Source organism: Danio aesculapii, chromosome 22, assembly GCF_903798145.1.
Source record: "Danio aesculapii chromosome 22, fDanAes4.1, whole genome shotgun sequence".
Taxonomy (NCBI): Eukaryota; Metazoa; Chordata; class Actinopteri; order Cypriniformes; family Danionidae; genus Danio; species Danio aesculapii.
Window position 1 is genome coordinate 22,313,093 of NC_079456.1, and position 21,807 is coordinate 22,334,899.

Below are 21,807 nucleotides of genomic sequence, written 5' to 3' on the forward strand. Positions count from 1 at the left end.
AAGTTCTAAGCTTGTACTAGGCACAGGACGATACCCGTTTGGAAAATTCAAGGTTTTAAAACCGGCAACATTTTCTGCTATACCGTTGCTATGGTGCTGTATATGCAAGATATTTTATTTATGTTTTTTTTTCTTTTAGTTTTTTTGTTAGGACGACAGTATCTCCAGCAGAAAAGATCTCCAAAGATGCCATTTTAAATTGTTAAGAAATCTGTGTTTTAGAAACTAACGAAGACAGGAGAAATTGATTCATTTAAATTATTTAGCCTGTCAAGTTTACTGTTAAAATAAACTGGAAATGTTTCGCAAAATAAAATATATTTTGTTCAAAGGGGAAAAAAGTTTTTTTACCCAGACAATTAAAAAGAATATATTTTAGAGCAGTAATCACAATACAGTGAAACCATGACATTTTTATCCAAGGTTATCATACTGTCAGAATCTTATATTTTGCGATTAATGATATTGTGATCTCTGCTCTAAAATATGTCCTATATTTAAACAACAACATCTTTTTTTGTTTTGAACACAATGTATTTTATTTGAATAAAAATGTTAAATATTTTGGAACAGTAAACATGTCAGGCTAAATAATTAAAATAAATCATTTACTTCTGCTTTCTTCATTAGTTTCAAAAACACTGATTTCTTTACAGCTTTGGATATCAGTCTTTTCTTGGGATATAAAGTAAGCCACCGCACTGTTCAGCTCTATAGCATGCTTGGATGTTGGTTTAGAAGCAATTTGCTTTTCAGATGTTTGCTGAATCGTGCCCTGACCAATAGCTTTTGATGTGGAGATAAAGTTGCCCTAAAAAACCTAAATAAAATAGTCTTAAAAAAAACGTAACTATAGCAGAAACAGTAAAAAAACAGTATAGCAGAAAATTTGGGCGGTTTTAAAACCTTGCCTTTTCCTAACCGCAGTAAACCTTGAAACCGGTTATCGTGCCATGCCTAATTTGTTTACTAAGAAGCAATAAATACCACTTTAAAACATAAAGGTTTTCTAAACTAGTAGTGTTTTGATACGAATAAATGCATAATAATTGTGATAACCATGATTATTCCTCAAACTACAATCGTTCAACCAAAATCTATAATCGTTGCATCCCTACTACAGACAATGGCAACCGATCTGAGCAGATTATGTTGAAGATAATCGATGTTGAAAAACAGTTACAGTAAGCAAAGTTACTAAAATTGAAATGCTAAAATTGCTAAATGCTAAAATTGAAGTTGATATGTATAACCCATGAAATAGTTGAGGCAGAAGGTGAATTTTTCTGTGCTTTCGCAGCAGAAATGCACAGTTAAATATGCAATTCTATACCAAGCCAAGCAAACACAGATCTTGCAGTCATAACAATGTGTAGAAACCATTTTTAAGGGGTAAATTATAGAATTAGGGGTGTACGCTCGATACAGAAATGTAAACTGCGAGCATGAAATTAGCATGCCAATTTCCAACAATCGTGTTTTGAGTGAAAACTTTGACAACTTGGAGGAAAAAGGTTATGCTGAAACAGACTACAAAAGTAATCATAGTATCAATTTGAACTCCCTAGAGTTCAAATAATCAAGGTTTCTGGAAGACAGAGGATAAACACCACCAAACATCAGATCTCAAATAGACGCCGAGCATCACATGCAGCAAACTCTGACACATTAGTCTGGAAGAAAACGACAAGTCGGGGAAAAAGAAGTCACGCTAACAAGCTAATCAAATATTGTGAGTGAGAGCAAAGGCTTCGAATCATGCCAATTTAACCACACTTTAAGAATCCGGTTAAACCAGACATCCATAACAGTTGTTTTTCCTGGAATAACCTCGAGGGAGGAAGTCAAAGTGTTTGAGAATTTCTGTAGAACACCACAAGAAAATGCATAAAATTTATTAGCATAACAAGAAATCTGACTGACCCAATGAACCCAAAGCAATGACAACTTCCTCTAAGCTCCCAAAAGGCGCAGTTGAGAATCTACAAAGAAGGTTAACAGCACTTGCTGGCCATGCAAAGCCACTTTTTCTTCCACATAGCCATACTGTGAGTCTCGACACAAAGGCTGGTTGTGTTGCACGCGGCGAGGCCTGAGCTTTCTAAGGACATGTGAACCGCTTTTATGGGTCAGCCTACACTACACAACTAGGCCCCGTGACAGTGTCTGCTCATCTACGCAATTTGAGGATCCCTCTCTGACCGGGCCTGCCATTTCTAAACAGCACCCTGGCATGTGTGGCAGCCGGATTAACAGTTTTTGCCATTTTTGGGAACAGGATCGGCTTGTAAAAGCACCAGCGGGTCAGAACAAGTTTCATTAACCTGAACATACTCTGAAAAGCAAAAAAAGCTCAACTCTTGTTGACTTTAGCAGTCATAAACTAGGATGCAAACACTGTCCTAAATAGATTTTGCAACTCGAGTTTCAAATTAGGGCTGTGATCTAATTATTTTTATAGTTACTGCATCTCTCCGTTCTGAGAACAATGCAGGGACATGTGTTATGAAACGCTCTGCGCTACTGAAGTATTCAGATACAATCTTAAGCTTAAATTGCTGACAATTTAGCTTTGCTTGCTGCCACAAATGACCTAATGGCTCTGACACCAAAACGAAAGCAAAGAGCAGCCTAATGGTCAGATCACGAGATGGCTGTAAACCGACACTCGTGCAACTCAAAGACTCTTTGAAACACTTAACTCCATGTTTATTGCTAATAAATTAACGTTCAGACCATCCACAACAGTTTATGGTTCAGGAAAACACTCAACAGTTGTTGGGGACACTTCAACACTTATGGAATGTGCTATAATTTGGGAACAAGTGAAACAGAATTTCACCTGTCAAATAGGATCTTTTTAAAGATTCGCAGAGAATATGCGGTTTAAAATTTCCACACCTTTTCCGATGATTTTCCATGACCACAAGTGATTATAGCTTCCAAAAAGTATACAGATGTCAAAACTCAATTTCAGGTTTAAAATAGGGCTGAGCGATTTGGTCTAAAATCAAAATCGATTAATCGAACATTTTAACTCGATAACGATTCATGAATGATTATTTTATTCATTTATTTTATGTTTTTGCACTCATAGTTCAAGTTTTGTACAGTAAATATGCTCACAAATTACAAATGAGAGATTTCTGAGTGAAGGGTGCGTTACTTGATTTTAAAATAACTGAAGGAAACATGATAATTTTAACGTAATGGTAAATATGCCGTCTTAAGGCATCTCAGCGCAGCTTCCCGTCAGTGTAGTGCAAAGTAAGGCTCAAGAATGGGTCCATCGTCCTACCTGACCAGAGCTCAGATGTGGCTGCTGAAATATAAATCCGCCTTAGCCTTTAACAGAGCGGGGTCACGTGACTCCACATGTGGTAGGGAAAGTAATTGAAAAAAATCATCCTGGAAAAATTCGATTAAAAGTTCTGAATGTCAATTTCCTTTGCTTCTCAATTAATCGCCCAGCCCTGGTCTAAAACATAATTACAAACTCATATTCCTCCAATATGTTCATATAGTCACGGAATAAGCTCTGGATATTTATATATAAATTATATATTCAATATTTAACAATATTTCATATTTTTCTTCATGCAAGCTTGAAAAAGTTCATCTAAAAATGAAAATTTACTCATAATTTATGCACTATCAAGTGGTTCCAAATCTTTGAGTTTCTTTCATTTGTTGAAAACAAAATAAGATGGAACGCTGGAAACTGATAACCATTGACATGCATGGTTGGAAAAATAAAAACTATAGACATCGATGTTTATCAGTTTCTGTCACTTTGCACAGTATCTTCTTTAGTGTTCGACAGAAGAAACTCAAGCAAGTTTGGGACAAGTGAAAGGTGAATAAATTGATGACAGGATGTTCAGTTTTGGGAAACTATGCATACACATTTTGCCATTTTATATTCAGATTATCTGTGCACATTATAATGTTGCAATGTCAAAATTCCCTTTTTTAGGATTTTTCAAGTAATCTGAAAAATGTATGACACAAAATATTTACATGACGATGGGAAAGCTGGATCTAAAAGTTAATCTATTTTTAAATTACAAGAAATACTGCAAAATAACAATGCAAATCACATTCACCAAATCTATTTTAAATTTGACTTGTACACCTCGTCAGCATCACTATGCATGCATCATATCCCAAGCAATAAGCTTTAAATGGATAGTTTACTAAAATATGCACATTCTGTCATTATTTATTGTGCCTTAACATGTTCCAAAGCTGTTTCTTCATTTTATTGAACACAAAGGAAGATTTTTGAAGAAAGATGTAAACCTGTAACCACTGACTTCAATTGTATTTGTTTTTCCTACTGAGGATGTCGATGGTTCCATGTTTTCAGCTTTCTTTAGATGTTATTATTTACTCATACACGTTTATAAGCACTGAGACACAGTAAAAAATAAGCAAACGTTCATTTTAGGCGAACTATGCCTTTAAAGTCAAACCTCATGCCAAAACCTGTCGATGAGAGAGCAGCAGCTGTCAGAGATGCACTTACCCAGCAAGAGGAGTTTGAGCTCTCGCCTGGCATCTCGCTTGTCTCTCCGGAGCTGTTTGTCGATCTCGGCGTTGATTCTTTTGGACTCCTTCGCCTCTTCACTCATGCAACAGGCCATCATGGACTCCAGAGTCATCACCACAGCGTTTGGAGATCCCAACCCCCGATCTGACACACTTCTGCGGCCCGCTTCCCTTTAGCAACCGCGTCGAAAGAGGAACGGGATGGATTTTGGGGGACGAATGGCGTTTAAAACAGAATCGATGAAGCGAAATAGACCGAACGGATCTATCAAACAAGGCCAAAGACTGGATGAGATCGGAGGCCAGATGTGAATCTCAAGATCTCCACTATCAAACCCGCTAGAACCCAGTTTTGTTTAATGAAAAAAAATCTGATGACTACCAACCAGAGTCCCGAAGGGACAAACCAGCCTGCCACGACATCCGTGCTGTCCTTTGCTGTCTCGCTAAGCTAACCGCCCCAGTGCCCAGACTCACCGCAACACTGTCCATCAGCCGCCCGGATCTCTAGCTAACACACGGCGACAGGTGGCAGAAGACAGCCATATGAGCTTTTATAGACGCTCTGTGTGCACAAAACACTGCCTACAGTGCGAACACTTGATTTCGAGCATCCAAAAGCCCAAAAGTTAATTAGCTAAGCGCACTAACTAGCTTAATTGGGGTGGGCTAACCTGCTAGCTAGCCGGAATCTTTATTTACAGTCCACGCACTGGTTTCACCGCTCATTTCTTTGCATCCGCGGAATATTTGAAGGATGGTAAACTGGAAATGGTGACACAGGTGCTGGCTTCCCCCCTAACCAAAAATCGACGGAGTGAAAAAATTTCCAGATGATCGCACCGTCCAGTCCGGTGTGAGTCGCACACAAACCTGGAGCTGCGACAGCTGGAAAATGGAGCGTGAGTGACAGGCAGAGTGGCCAATAGGAGGGAGAAGCGCATGATTGGGCGGGGTCTGGAAGGAGGCAAGGTTGGTGGAGGTACCACGCGGGGCGTGTCCCGCCACAAACCCTGCTATTCGACTGAATGGACAACGCCCATTCCTGCTCAAACTGCTCTAACTAATTTATTCATAAAATATCTATGATCATTTGAGGTAATAATACATATTAAGAGCATAAAAGCTATTGTTTATTATTTAGACCTTTTACCGACTATAAAAGCGACGTTTCCGTTGCGTTAAAACTTGAAGAGACTTGTTATCGTCAAACGGTGACAAACTTGGAGATTTGCAGGTGATTTCTAGCTCTTTATCGACACCATGTGGGAAATGTTTGGAAGAAATATTGGTAAATTGTTAATATTATCCTTTTAAGTCTTATTTTCTAAACACGTAACCGTAAAAAATAACCATTACTTCATTTCAGTGAAATAAATGACATAATCTAAATAATGTCTTTTAACAAATGTTTTTAACAAAATTAATATTTGATATTTTAATATTCAATGTGCTAAATAATATTTATGCAGTAGTTATAGCTTACATGTCTAACATTCTTTGAGCAGCACATGCAAATGTGTGTGGTTTTCAAATATAAACAATAACAAATTAAATTTGATTAAACAGAAACACACACACACAAATCTTAAAGAAAATTTGTTTTTGTGTGTTTTTTTTTTTTTTCATGACAATAAAGTTAAACTTTTATAACATTTTTTGTTTTGTGACATGCGACGCGGTGGCGCAATGGATAGCACGTTCGCCTCACAGCAAGAAGGTCGCTGGTTAGGCCGGTCGCCTCGGCTGGTACAGTAGGCGTTTCTGTGTGGAGTTTGCATGTTCTCCCTGTGTTCGTGTGGGCTTCCTCCAGGTGCTCCGATTTCCCCCACAGTACAGGTGAATGGATGAACAAATTGGCCATAGTGTATTAATGTGAATGTGAGAGTGTATGGGTGTTTCCCAGTACTGGGTTACGACTGGAAGGGCATCCGCTGTGTAAAAAATATGCTGGATAAGTTGGTTAGTAAGTTCATTCCGCTGTGGCGACCCCTGACTAAGCTGAAAAGAAAATGAATGAATGGATCTTTTGTGGTAGAGTCTAGTATAGTAACTAGACTATTTAAAACACAAATAAACTAAGTGATCATTGATAGGACTCAAAAAGACTAAATGGTCCTAAATAACTGCCTGACACTAGATATTTTCCCATGTAACATGTAGTTCCCTTCTTTTTTTTTTACCAAGTAAACAGAATTAACACAAGACTGCTACTAAACACTGCAAACAAAAGAAGGGACACATTTTTCAGGGATCTCCTCCCGCAACATACCCAGCATAACATAACTTTTAGACCCATTTAGTCATGTCTAAACCTCTGGGAAGTGCAACTAAATTGTGTTAATTCAAAAACTGATGTAATAGACCACAAACACACACACAGTCAATTGAAGTCAATTTAGCTGCCTTTATTTAAAAGAAAAGAAGAAGAAGATGAACATTGTTTCTCAATTTACACAGCAAGTTTTACGAATGAGGGTGAGTACTTCTCTGATTTCTCAGTTTAACTGTACAGTCATGCGTTACTCTTTATTTGTTGCCCATAGAAAAATCTGAAAAACATCTATATATCTTACTAAAATGTATATCCATTATTTAATTTATGTTGTTAGTCTCCACTTGTTGTGTTAAGATTCACATACTTTAAAAGTATCACACAAACAAGAATGCAGTGAACCTAAATGTCAAGTAACAAAATGAAGTATAATGTATAGACATTAAATCAGCCAGAGAGTCAGTGAAGGGTATCTACAGGGTCTTAAAAACTCTTAAATATCAAAAACTCAATTTTAGGCCTTAAAAAGTCTTCAAAAGCCTTAAAAAGTTTAAATCTTTTTTTAAACAGGTCTTCATTTTCCTTTGTTTATGTAAAGCTACTCAACACTCACCCTATAAATAAATAAATAATAAGCTTTAAACTTTTTTTTTAAAGAATACACTTTTTAACTCTATTTACTATAATGGTTTAATTATTGTCCTTACAATAACATTTGTTTAAACATTTTCCATGTATTTACTGCTGAGGAAGCTGACCTGGATTGTGACAGACTGTTGTGCATGCATTAAGTTTATTATTGTTTTTAAAACCTTTAAAAAAAAATTCAAATTTTTTATTTTTATTTTTAAGAAAGGTAATGTTGAAAAAAGTGTATGTATACAACTGTAGCTTACTTTTTGACAATATTTAAAATATTTTGTTTGGAATGAACTAAAATAGGATTATTTTTGAACTATTTAATTATTATCATTATTGCATTAATAAATTCAATTCAATTCAATTCACCTTTATTTGTATAGCACTTTTACAATGTAGATAAATTATTTTATTAAAATGTATTAAATTATAAAAAGTTTGATAGGGCAAATAAAAATCTAATCCAGCTGGGCCATTTTAAAAACCTCCTTAGCGTTTAGACCTGTATGAGTCTAGAATTTCATTCATAATGGTCTTAAAAATGCCTTTAAAAGTCTTAAATTTAACTTGCTGAAACCTGTAGAATCCCTGCAGCATTATGATCGATGTTTTGGTATTATCTTCTATTATTCAACAAATATGGATTAATTTTGTTTCATTATGGACTTGTTCTTGTTTGCTGTTTCTTCAACCAAGATCTGGCAACACCACTGAATCAAGATGTGTCATTCCTTGTAAAAAAAAAAAAAGGGTGGATACCGTTGACTATTGTGTTGCATTTTTAACCCCAGATTTATTTTGCTTTTATGTATGATTACAGGGAGGATGTTGAAAGCTGTTGTCGAGAGGACAAATTACTTTTATTAGGTGAGATGATCTTTTACCAGATACACATCTGGGCGATTTGGCCTAAAATCTAAATCTCGATTAATTAAACATTTTACTTGATTAGGATTAATGAACGATTATTTTATTTATTTATTTGATGTTTTTGCCCTCATAGTTCACTGACAGGTTTTGTACAGTAAATATGCTCACATGTTACAAGTGAGAGATTTTTGAATGAAGGGTACATTACTTGATTTTAAAATAATTGAAAGAAACACACACTATCTACTATCTCTGATTATTTATTGAACATCAACATTGAACAACTGAAATTAAAACACGCTTTGCCTAAAAAGAACAGTCAAAAAAGAACAAGGGAAAATAATTGAAAAATTTTACCTGGAAATATTAGATCGATTATAGGTTAGGAATGTCGATTTCGATTACTTTTCGATTTATCGCCCAACCCTAATAAACATCTACGTAATCTTATTGAAGTCATCATGTGTGTTTGTTTTTCTCAGTATTGATGCTAAGTTAATTCATTTTCATTTCTTTTTTGCAAGTTCCCATTTCTATTCAACCAAAGCATGTGATTTGTTTTTTGCATTCATGTAGGTTCACCAGAAAGTGGAAAGACAACGTTTATGAAGCAGCTGAGAATCACTAATGGAAGTGGATACTCAGAATATGAGAGACGTGGCTTCACTTATCTGGTGTATCAGAATATCTTCCAGTTAATGAAAGCAATGACAAACACCATGATCAGGTTAAAGATTCCCTACTCCAACCCACAGAGACCAAAAGTGTGTTTTTAAAATATAGAGATAGATCCCAGAGATTACTGAAGGCTACTTTATAACAACACCCTTGTTATACTGTACATTCATCAAAAAGATTGACAGAATAAACCATTATATTAAAAAAAGGGTTATAAAAATTAGAGATTGATATATTGATGGACACCTGATTTCTTCAGGAATTAATGAATGAATGTATTTTATAGCACTTTACTAGACATTCAAAGCATTTTACAACCATATTGGGTGGTTGTACAACAACAAAAAAAAGTCTGTTGCAAAGTGGGCTTACAGATCTTTACCCCTTACAGAGCTGAACTGGTGATCAATTTGACAAAGTTGGTGCCAAGTTCATCAGTCAAAAAAGGTTTGTCAGATAATAAGAAAATGACTAGCCTGTTTAACCCCATAATCTTGGAGGAATCTGGAAGGATGGCTGTACGGTGGCTCAGTGGTTAGCACTGTCACCTCACAGCAAGAAGCTTGCTGTTTCGAGTCCCAGCTGGGCCAGTTTCTGTGTCAGTTTCTGGCATTTCTGTGTGGAGTTTTCATGTTCTCCCTGTTGGTTTTCTCCGGGTGCTCCGGTTTCCCCAACAGTCCAAAAACATGTGCTATAGATGAATTGGGTAAACAAAACTGGCCGTAGTGTATGAGTGGATGTGTAAATGAGTGTGTATGGGTGTTTTCCAGAACTGGGTTGCGACTTGAAGGGCATCCACTGCATGAAGCATATGCCGGAATAGTAAGCGGTTTATTCCGCTGTGCCGACCTCTGATAAATAAGGGACTAAGGCAAAAAAAAAATTAGTGAATTAATGAATCTGGAAGCAGGGACGCCACTAGGGAAACCCCTGTGGCACCCCACCCTTCCCCCGCTCTTCACCTCTTCACTTTCGTCCACAACACCACCTCACCACTACCCGCCCCACCAACCCCCCAGCTCTGAACTTTTGCTTTCGTCCGTGGCACAATCCCAGCCCCCACCCCCCGGTCTTCACTTTCGTCCTTTCAAATAGCTTTCATAGGGTTTGTACCAACCCCTGTCTGGAAGTGTTTACTAATTTTGATTATTGATTCTCATCTTTTTTTTTTCAAATATAAAATCAAATAATAAATCTCATTATAGGTTCTATTTTGGGCCTATGTATGCATGTATATTCTGCGCTTATTTAAATATGTAAGAATGTTTTGCCAATACCTAGTGGTTAAGTGCATCGACATACAGCACTGAGGCGTTGACCTTGACCCGAGTTCAATTCCCGACTTAAGGTCCTTTGCCTATCCTGTTTCTTTCTCTCTGCTTCTCACACTTTCCTGTCTCAACTCTACTGTCCTATACAATACAGATAAAAAGCTTCCTGTTTCAAGTCCTACCTGTATATATCTTTGATATACAGAAGTCAACATTTGAAATAGATCAACAGTTTTTCAAAATCATCCTAAGATAAGAACAGGTGCTTCCCCAGAGATGGGTTGCGGCTGGAAGGGCATCCGCTGCTTAAAATATGTGCTGGATAAGTTGGCTGTTCATTCCGCTGTGGCGACCACAGATTAATAGAAGGGACTAAGTCGAAAAGAAAATGAATGAATGAATGAAGAACAGGTGCTGTTCTATATCATTTTAGGATAACTCTGATAAAAGGTGATGATGCGCTTCAAATGTTGACTACTGTATATATCAGGTCAATATATATTTGAAAAATAAACAACAACATAAAAATGGTAACGTTGTTGATGGCAAATCGAGGAGTCTCCCTTTTAATGGCACAATATGCCATCTGATGTCTAGGGTAAAAGACAATGGCTTGCAGCACTTAATTTCAAGTCCCATAACATTGCATTTTTCAAATAATCAATCTAGGAGGTGGCACTGGTCAACAGCAATATTAGTGCACAGACACTAAAATCAATTAATTAAGTTTCCAATCTGCTTGGACAAGCTGTGCAAATGTAACTTTAAATGACTCAAGCTGCCAAACAGAAGTTCAGAGCATCCTCATTGTACACACGAATGGATAATTTTGCATTGAAAAAGTTCTATAGGTGAAGTAAACCAAAGTCCCTTAAAGGCAAGTCATTTTACTCGGTGGCCATCTTTGAAACGCCTCTCGGGCAGTCTGCTCGGGCATTCTGTCTGAATAGGGAGACATCTAATTCTTCAAAACTGCTTGCCAAGCTAACGATTGAATTTCATATTAGAAATCACCAATAAAATTATACATCAACTGTCCCTTTAGTTTCATTTCTAAGCGTCCAAATCACACAAAATCTGCAGAAACTCACGTCTGGTCCAAGCCCCTCCCCCAGAGTATCGTCAGTCTATAGCGATCAACGATTGGCTCCTGTACTAGAAGGCGGGCTTTTTTCACCATATGGCGATCGATGATTGGCTCCTGTACTAGTAGCTTTATTTACCATATTGATGTTACACTTTTCCCCATTCAAAAAGATACAAGTGACATGTCTTGTGTATTCTATAGTCTTTGAGTAAACAAAAGTAAATTGGTCATATTGTGGGAGTGTGTGTGAATTGGATTGTGTGTGGGTGTTTCCCAGCATGGGGTGTCACAAATTAGTGTAATCTCAGTGGGTTGCATCAGGAATGAATTTCACCGGTAAAACATGTGCCCGACTAATTTTTGGTTCATTTCGCTTTGGTGACCCTTGATATAGAAGGGACTAAGCTGAAAAAAGTCAGTGAGAAAGTGAAGATAAGTTAAAAATAAGCAGTGGTCATGAAATTCATGAGATTTAATATAGTCTTACTGTAATATTCAGCAATAAGAAAGACTGGATCTTGTACTGTACTGGTCTGTATTATCAGGTTTATGCTCAGTGGTTCCAGGATCAAGACCCACACCAGATAACAGAGTTGCAGAGAAGTTATGAGGAGGTTATTCTTCATCTAAGGTTTTAAGAGTTGCTACAGTCGGCGCAGAGAGTATCAGCTACTGGTCTCAACTAAATAGTAAGTGTGTTTAACAGTTGTTGACTGTTCCGTGTTTTCCTGCATCTTTGTCTGTGTCCTGTTTTTAAACTAAATTAATGTGAAGTGTGTCCTGCAAATATGCCCTTAATAGAAATTCTGATACATGGTAGACTTTGATAATATACAACCCCAAAACAATGCAGACAATACAACAACATTATTTAATTCTTTATTGGTTTTCTTTTTAAAATAAACACGTTTATTAAGCCAGTAAACCAGTTTATTGAGCCAGTTTTTCTGATTTGGGGTTGTATATTATTTTGATCAGAGCCTAATCAGATTTTTTATTAAGTCTTTATTTGCAGGAATCTGCAAAATCTGCCACCATTTATTAAAAATTTAACGTCAGAGGAATTTAGCCACAAGACATTGTAAAAATGTGACAGAAAGAACAAATTTTAGGAGCAAAGCCAGGCTTGGTATGAATAAAACACAGATGATAAAATAGAAAAATCTAATAAGAGGGGGAGGGGTGTTTGGGTGGTTTTTAAGACCCACCCCTCACTGACAAAGGTCCAGAATTTGTCCCATACATGAGCTCATTTGTCTTATTTTGACTACTATGCCATCATAAATAGTGAAAATAACCCACTGAAAAAGGCTTTAAGACCAAGTGGAATCCTTTTGACTTCAGCTAGTAAGTTTTGGCCAATGTTAACAAATATTTTCATTTTACAATCTGACATAAGAGAAGTCATCTTTCGCTGCTGCATTTTTATTAAAAACATTTTACAGGCAACTTTTATTTTAAATCTTGGACCTTATTCTTGAAACAAAAAAAAGCACCAAAAGCGGGATCATATTGAAATAGATTTAAGTACTATTTGGGTATTTTTCAAATTTACTTCAATGGTTTTTCAAATTAACTTTCAAATGTACTTTTCCTTTTAAGAGAGGCTAGAAAATTTGTGAAGCTCTACATTATTATTATTATTATTATTATTATTATTATTATTATTATTATGTTTTACTTATTTTTTTATTCAAATGGCCAAATTCTGACTGCGGAAAGTTAAATGTGCTGGCCAGTTTGTTATAAGCTACAGTTTTTAATTTAAGATTACAATTTTATATACAATTTATATACAATTTTATATTACATTTTTAAGATATACAATGTAACAAATATTTATTTTAAAAAAGTATTATTTCACATTTCTTTATTATAAATCTTTAGGAAATATTTTTGGTATATCAATAAGTGTGGTTATGATGACCATCCAACAAGCTAATTCAGCTAAAAATGCTCAAAATGTTACTAAAATGCAGTATATAAATCTCATTATTAAATCGTAAATGAGGCAAATAACTTCAAAAAGGTCCACTTTTTGAGGTAAAAAAACACCCCATTCATCAGGCTGGCAAAGGGCCTGCATTTTATGCATCTTGCAGTGCCCTCTATTGGTGATAATTATCGCTGCACTGTATGTTGGACTGTTGAATGATCTCGTTTGTCAAATCTGATTCACATTTCCTTTCTTCTGTCATTTGTCGCCATCTTCAGGCAGTCCCAGGAGTTTCTCCGACGCCTTCGAGTTCATAGAAAAGTTATACACACAGAAAGCATTGAGCAGCGACAATTATAGTCAAAACAAACTTAAAACTTCTTGGGCTTGATGGCAAACATCACTGCGAATCAGACTAATGCAATCTGAGCTGCATGCAATGCTTTTTAATAGGCTCACCTAACCTCTTTTTTATTGCATAACAAGAACAAAAACATACAAAAAAAGAGGAATACAGTGCTTACAGTTTTTATCACATGAAAGGAACAAATCAATAGAGAATAAAAACAAAAAATAATACAAATTGCAGGCATATATAAATAACAAGAAATTCACATTAAAATAATTACAAAATTGCATGCATAATTATAGCTTTTTTAGTTTTGGGCTCACCTAACCTATTTTTTTAATAGCTTGAACTGACAATACAAGAACATCAGAACAAAGTCCAAGGGATCACAGACAGATCTTAAAAAAGATACTGTACACTTGACATACTGTAAGGTGTCCTTGAGTGCTCTGAAAGGCGCCTATAAATAAAAGGTATTATTATTATTATTATTATTATTATTATTATTATTATTATTAAAAAAGGTCAATAATATACATAGTCAGAAGAAGAAATATAATCACATACAAATACAACTAACATACCATTAGACAGAAAGGGGGAAAAAAAAAAGAATAAGAATTATAGTATTAATAACAATAAAATAATAATTCTAAAATTACTAAATTAAACAAACAAAATTAAACAAATGAATGAAATTACAATGACACTTGAACAAATAACCACAAGAAAAGCAGTTAAAATCGAGGATCTTCTGTATAAAATCTGAGGTTTGTTTGTTTTTTTAATAAGATGAAGTGATTTTAGGAGGGAGTTAAATTCTTTTCTAAAACGAGCAAAGGATGGATAATTATTAGCAAATTTACTAGCAAAATAATGTTTTTTAGACAAAAGCAATTCACAGCATTGGCAGAATCAAATATAAGAGAACTTACGAGTGACCAAAATTGCTTGGATATTGGACAATCAAAAAACATATGTACTAATGTCTGCTCTGCTTGTTTCCAGAAAGAACAGGAGCTGTCGATGTCCAAAAATGTAGAAATACTAGAATTTACCAGATAAATTTTATGTAAAGTTTTAAAATGTATTTCTTTTGCCTTGCTGTAAATGCAATATTTCCCAGGTAAAAGCCAGCTTCTAATCCAGTCTATATCCTCAACCAAGGACCTCCAGTAAAACTTTCCTCTAGAAGAAATTTTCCTTTTAAATTAAAAAATTTGATGCACAAAACTATTGTTACATTTCTTATCTAACACCTTCTAAAAGCAAAGAGAATGAATATTCACTGAGCTCCTTGGGTTAAATCTACAGTGACTTTTAACTATACAGTAGGTGAACTAAACCGGGTGATATTACTTTAACCACTTTATTAAATTCTTTAGGAGGAGTTGGGAAACTGCGGTATGTTATAAATTGTTCATACGAAAGAATATTTCCAGCATCATTAAACAAGCAAAGGATACAATTAATATTATTTTGAAATCACCTTTGGAAAAATAATGATTTGTTTCTGATTGTAATATCTCAGTTATTCCATAAAAAAAATCAGTGGGGAGAAAAAAGCAAGCAGACACTCACCTAACCTCACCCCTAACCCTATACCTCACACTGACGTCACTAGCTCCATTGAGTGCATTGCGTCTGACATTACATCGCTGAGAGATGCAATCTCAGCTTGCATCATAAAGGCTGCATCCAGATACTATTGGACTAATCAGTATCTGCGTTCACTATAGCTCATAAATGAACATTTGTATGATCAGCACGTGTTTGTTTTATTATTATTTTATGTCAAATCATGATTTAAACAAATACAATTAAGGGTTCATTTCCAGTACTTAAAATAAAAGATACTAGTGTCTAATAAATATACACTAGTGAATAACTTCTACTATCTATCTATTTATTAAGTACTAGTACCTAATGAATAAGTACTAGTATGTAATACACTGAAAAAAGTGTTGCATGCAAAACTGTTGCAAACATTTTATTTGTGTTGAATTTAAACAAACAAATTAAATTGAGTAACGTTCAACTTAGTTTGTTTGTTTAAATTCAGCCCAAATAAATTGTTTACAACCACTTAACGTAAAAAAAATTTAGTAAATCCAAGGAATCATCTTTGAATATTTTTTTTCAGTGTACATAAGTACTAGTATCTATTATTTGGTATTAGTACCTTATTAATAAATGCTAGTAGCTAATAATTAACAACTAATACATAAAGATATGTACTAGTTCCAGCTGGAATACATACTAGTCAAAACTGAATAGTTGATTTCCCAATGACAGATCCCCATAGAAATCAATGGAAAATTTTTATATTTGTTACTAGTCACTATTAAAATAAGTACTAGTATCTAATAAGACATCCAGATATTATTAGACTAATCAGCATCTGCGTTCACTATAGTTCATAAATGAACATTTGTATGAACAGAATGTGTTCGTTTTAATATTATTTATGTCAAATTATGATTTAAACAAATATAATCAAGGGTTCATTTCCAGTACTCAAAATAGCAGTTAAATAAAAGATTAGGTAATACTAGAAAGATTTGGTGGCATTTGCAGGATCTTTTTTTTCGCATATCAAGAAGTATTTAGTCTGTCAGAATCCCACTAAGGGCAGTTTTCAAACACAAAACACAAGTTCTTTAGCAGACACAATAATTTGTTTATTTTGTGCCACAACGACCGAGCAAAGTTTAAACACTGAAATTTACTTATTTTCACTTTTATTTTCAATACATTTTTACAATAAATTATTTTATTTTACAATAACCTTGAATGGGGCGATGCAGTGGCGCAGTAGGTAGTGCTGTAGCCTCACAGCAAGAAGATTGCTGGTTCGAGCCTTGGCTGGGTCAGTTGACGTTTCTGTGTGGAGTTTGCATGTTCTCCCTGCATTCACGTGGGTTTCCTCCGGGTGCTCCGATTTCTCCCACAGTCCAAAGACATGCGGTACAGGTGAATTGGGAAAGCTAAAATGTCCGTACTGTATGAGTATGAGTGTGAGTGAGTGTGTATGGATGTTTCCCAGAGATGGGTTGCCGGTGGAAGGGCATCGGCTGCGTAAAACATATGCTGGAGAAGTTAGCGGTTCATTCTGCTGTGGCGACCCCAGATTAATAAAGGGACTGAGCCGAAAAGAAAATGAATGAATGAATGAATGCACAATCCTGAATATTAAAATTCCACAGAAGGAGAGCAGCAGGTAGGGAATAAAATATTTACAATATTCATAGTACACAAAGAATATTAGCAGAGTGATTTGGTTAAAGCAACTACAATGACAACCACAAGGCATTTAACAAGGGGGTATCAACCGTAATTGTGCAATACATCATTTCACACAACAAACCCAGAGTTATAATACACCACACTGCAAATATCGAAAATATAAATGCATCAATAACACTAATAAACACCACACAGCACTCAAAATATACGCTACTATCAATACCACTCCAGCTAAATATCAAGCTGTCGTCATGCAATATTTCATGTACAAACGTGAACTGACCCTTTACAAAAATTAAACTTGTCACATTAAATTTGGCTTATTAGAAATTAAACTCAGATGTTGATCGCCTTGAAACTGTTTTGGGAGGCACAGCTTAGACTTCGCATTGTAATGATTAAAATAAAAAAAGCATAAAATATTTATTTATTTTGTTATAGCCTGTGTTGGGAACTATTGTATTTTTAAAAGGCAAAATTGACTTTGGATATAGGTTTCTACAAAGTGTTCATAAAATCATTCAATTCAATTCACCTTTATTTGTATAGTGCTTATACAATGTAGATTGTGTCAAAGCAGCTTCACATAAAAGTTCACAGTAAATAGGAACAGTGTAGTTCAGTTTGTAGTGTTTAAGTTCAGTTCAGTTGAGCTCAGTTCAGTGTGGTTTAATAATCACTACTGAGAGTCCAAATATTGAAGGGCAAATCCAACGATGCGCAGCTCTACAGATCCCGAACCATGCAAGCCAGTGGCGACAGCGGAGAGGGAAAAAAAACTTCACTAATGGCGGAAGTGAAGAAAAAAAAACAGTTGGGCACGACCATTTTAATTTCTCCGCTGGCCAAACGTCTTGTGCAGAGCTGCAGTCTCAGTGGCGGAGGCTGGAAGCTGGCCTCAGCGAAGACTCGTCTGTCTCTGGAGCGTCACAGGAATCAGTCTCATGTTCTCCACTCTTCCATGACCATCACAGTAGCTGCTCAGGATTCGGCCTGGTCCAGGATATGGAAACCTTGGGATCATCTCGTCGTTGGTCTTGGATCGAATCAGTGACTCTGCATAGTCTGAGGGCCTCGGGAAGAGTATCCCCAGGTGGAAATGGAGAATAAAGAAAATAATTAGCGTAGCTGCTGTTTATAGTTTATATCAACAAGATGCAGAACCTGTGTGGAAGCCCCCTAAGTGGTGCACTAAGTGTATGCTTTACTGAACAGATAGGTCTTTAATCTAGTTTTGAATTGGGAGAGTGTGTCTGAGCCTCGGACGTTATCAGGAAGGCTATTCCAGAGTTTAGGAGCTATAAATGAGAAGGCTCGACCTCCTTTACTCGACTTTGCTATTCTAGGTACTACCAGAAGCCCTAAGTTTTGAGACCTTAAAGAGCGAGTTGGATTGTAGCGAGACAGGAGATTGGTTAGATAAACAGGAGCTAGATTATTTAAAGCTTTATATGTAAGAAGCAATATTTTAAATTCAATACGAAACTTGGTAAAATTGGTGTGATGTGATCAAATTTTCTAGACCTGGTAAGAACTCTGGCAGCTGCATTTTGTACTAATTGAAGTTTGTTAATAGAGGATGCTGGGCAGCCAGCAAACAGTGCATTACAGTAGTCCAGCCTAGAAGTCATAAAAGCATGGACTAGCTTTTCTGCATCTGAGATGGATAGCATACTTCGTAACTTAGCGATATTTCTCAGATAAAAGAAAGCAGTTTTTGTGACATGGGATATATGATTTTTAAAAGTTAAATTGCTGTCTAATATGACACCGAGATCTTTTATAGTAGAGCTAACACTAACTTTGTATCCCTCTAATTGTAGGTCGAGTTGTGAGATCTGTTGTGTACAGGATTTAGGCCCAATAAGTAATAATTCTGTTTTGTCTGAGTTTAAGAGAAGATAATTGTTGGTCATCCAGTCTTTAACATCTTTAATACACTCAGTTAGCTTGGACAGATTAGACGTCTCGTCAGGTTTAGTTGAAATATATAATTGAGTATCATCTGCATAGCAGTGAAAGCTGATGCCATGTCTTCTAATAATGTCTCCCAGGGGTAGCATGTATATTGTAAACAGCAAAGGGCCTAAAACTGAACCTTGAGGCACCCCGTATTTTACTGGGCTGATTTGTGAAGGCTGCCCATTAATATTCACAAACTGGTAACGGTCAGATAAGTAAGACTTAAACCGTTGTAGAGCCTGTCCCTGGACACCTGTAGACTTTAAGCGATTAATGAGGATACCGTGGTCAATGGTGTCAAATGCCGCACTAAGATCGAGTAGAACTAATAGCGAGATGCACCCTTGGTCAGCAGCTAAGAGTAAATCGTTGGTTATTTTCACTAATGCAGTTTCTGTACTGTGATGAGCTCTGAAACCTGACTGAAACACTTCAAAAACATTGTCATCAATACTAGTGCACAATCTTTGTATTTAAAGTATTTACCTTTCCTCCTTTGGGTCTCCTTTCTGCTGTTGAATCTGTTAATCTTTGTGCTCTTCCTCTCTTTGTCTCTAGAACCGCATGGAGGAGAGTTTGTCTCTGTTCAACTGTCACCAGATCGCCATGGTTTGCTAACAGCTCCATCCTCCTCCCACTGAACAAAAGAGACATCCTAGCCAAGAAGATTCAGTTCTCACATATAAAAACGTTCTTTCCTGAATTTGAAGGTTAAAAAGCTGCTAATTATGTTTTTTAGCTTTTGTGATTTGCAAGTGTTTTCTATTTATGGTTATGAATTGCATTATGGGACCTTGAATCTCTGTTGACTTTTGATAACAAAAATTAATCTGTGCAGAGATACAGACACTTATTGACATGTTAGTAGTTTGAGACACTTTTTTTATATATTGAATCATATAGAGAGAATTCTTTAAGTCTTAATAAGTCTTTAAATAATAGAAAAATTACTGATGGTTTACTCAATTCAATTCATGTTTATTTATATAGCGCTTTTTACCATGTAGATTGTGTCAAAGCAGCCTAACATAGTTCTAGTAAAGCCAAGATTTCAGAGATGAAGTTCACTTTAATTTAGTTTAGTGTGGTTTAAATTTTTACTGCTGAAAGTGAAAGTGGTTTATCAGGGTTTTGTTTCAATCCAGTCAATTTATCACTTTGAAATATTACAAATGACAACAAAACTTACTTTTTCAAACGTTTCAACTTCATTAGTGGTCCCATAATGAAATTTAAAAGCTTGAACAAACAAAAAACAAAACACGAATACCAAAATACAGAAAACAGTTAATTTACGGAGATTTTCACGTTGCATATTAAAAGAAGTGAAACATAGCATCATGCACAACTTCTTAACATTTCTTATAACCGCTTCGCTTTCCTTTTCTTTGTGTTTTGGCGCCACCTTTAGGCAAAATTCAGAACAAAGACGATGCCATGAAGTTCATACTAAAATCATATGAACGCAACGTGACACAAGGCCAATGGATTTACTGTCAGTTCACTATTCTCAGACAGGCATTGTCAAAGTTTAAATTGCCATAATGAGACTAAATCGCACTAACAGGAGCAGAATGTTTCGGGGTCATTGTACAAAAATATTCATTATTTATTCTGTCCCTAGACTTAACAGAAATATTACACTCGGAAAAGTCTTTATTTTTTGCAATTTCTATATATTTTAAAATTAAACAATATGTTATTTGATCAATTACAGCCTTTTGAGTCATCAATGTGGCAACAATTGGGTCACAAAACTGCGTTTAACCAAAAAGGGATTTTATGATGTATGCAAACATGTTGCAAATGTTTATTTGTTTGTTTAAATTCTGCCCAAATAAATTGTTTACAACCACTTAACTTAAAAACATTTAGTTAATCCACTGAATCCTCTTTGAATAATTTTTTTCAGTGCATGCAAAATCCAATAATGTATTCATTACAAATAAATATATGACGTGAATAACATAAAAAAGGGAAATTAATAAATATTATTAAAAAAATATAGAATGAAAGTAGTAGTCCCCTTTAGTGACACTGTAGTGACACTGTTACTGTTTAACAAAAATCTATATTTTGGAAATAATAATCACTGCTGACGTAACTTTTATTCTTTCTATTTCATGAAGATCTCCATTCACATTTTTCAGTTATCAGAAATTGGTCAATTTTATGTCATAATTTTAATGTGACGCTTAAGTTTGCATCACTAATGTGACCTCCTTTATTGTTAGGGCATTGTACAAATAATTGAATAGGAATTGCAATTAATTACATTAATTACACTGTAAAACCCAACAGCCAACTTTATCAAATGAAATGAGTGTAGTTAACTCAAAATTGACTGAAATTTAATTCTACTCATTTGAAAACAGTTTTGAACTCAGTGTTGAAGGTAATGAGTTAATTAAATACCTCAATATTTTAATGGAGTCAAATATTTGAATCGGTTTCCTCAAACGTTTTGAGTTGCCGTAACTTGTTGGGTTTTACAGTACTCAGTTGGTTTAAGTTCTTTTCATTTATTGGGTTTTACTGTGCTCAAATTGCTTCGTTTACTCAAGTGGATTAGGTTCCCAGTACTCAGGATTAGTTTTTAAACTTAAATGATTTGTTGCAATCGGTTTCCTCAACTGGTTTTAGTTACCTTAACATTTTGGGTTTTACAGTGTAGTAATAATTTATTTTAGTATTAGTATTAGTAATTCAGTTGACCCATTTCCACCTAAGTAGTAATTTAGTTGACCCATTTCCACCTAAGTAACCTAATAAGCCAAAAAAGATAGTAAAACTGCAAGTGCCAGTGTTCATTGATTTGAATAAATAATGTCAGGGCCCAATTCTCAATAAATCACTTCGAACTATTATAAATGTCAACAACAGATACTTTTTCAAACGCCTCGGATTCCTCTGATAATGCAATTAAACAACATAAATAAACAA

The 21,807-nt window shown here is 35.3% G+C and overlaps 1 protein-coding gene and 1 pseudogene across 3 annotated transcripts in view; one reads left to right on the top strand and one right to left on the bottom strand.

Moving 5' to 3' along the window:
* The window catches only part of LOC130216025 (guanine nucleotide-binding protein G(q) subunit alpha-like), a 53,381-nt gene extending 47,939 nt beyond the window's left edge, over nucleotides 1-5,442 (bottom strand). For all 3 annotated transcript variants that reach the window (XM_056447909.1, XM_056447908.1, XM_056447907.1), the window contains exon 1: nucleotides 4,529-5,442. In XM_056447909.1, the coding sequence (XP_056303884.1) occupies nucleotides 4,529-4,664 (136 nt within the window). In that variant the 5' untranslated portion in view covers nucleotides 4,665-5,442. The remainder of the gene's footprint in view (nucleotides 1-4,528) is intronic.
* LOC130216700 (guanine nucleotide-binding protein G(q) subunit alpha-like) lies at nucleotides 4,771-20,409 on the top strand (annotated as a pseudogene).
* Nucleotides 20,410-21,807: the final 1,398 nt, after the last annotated feature.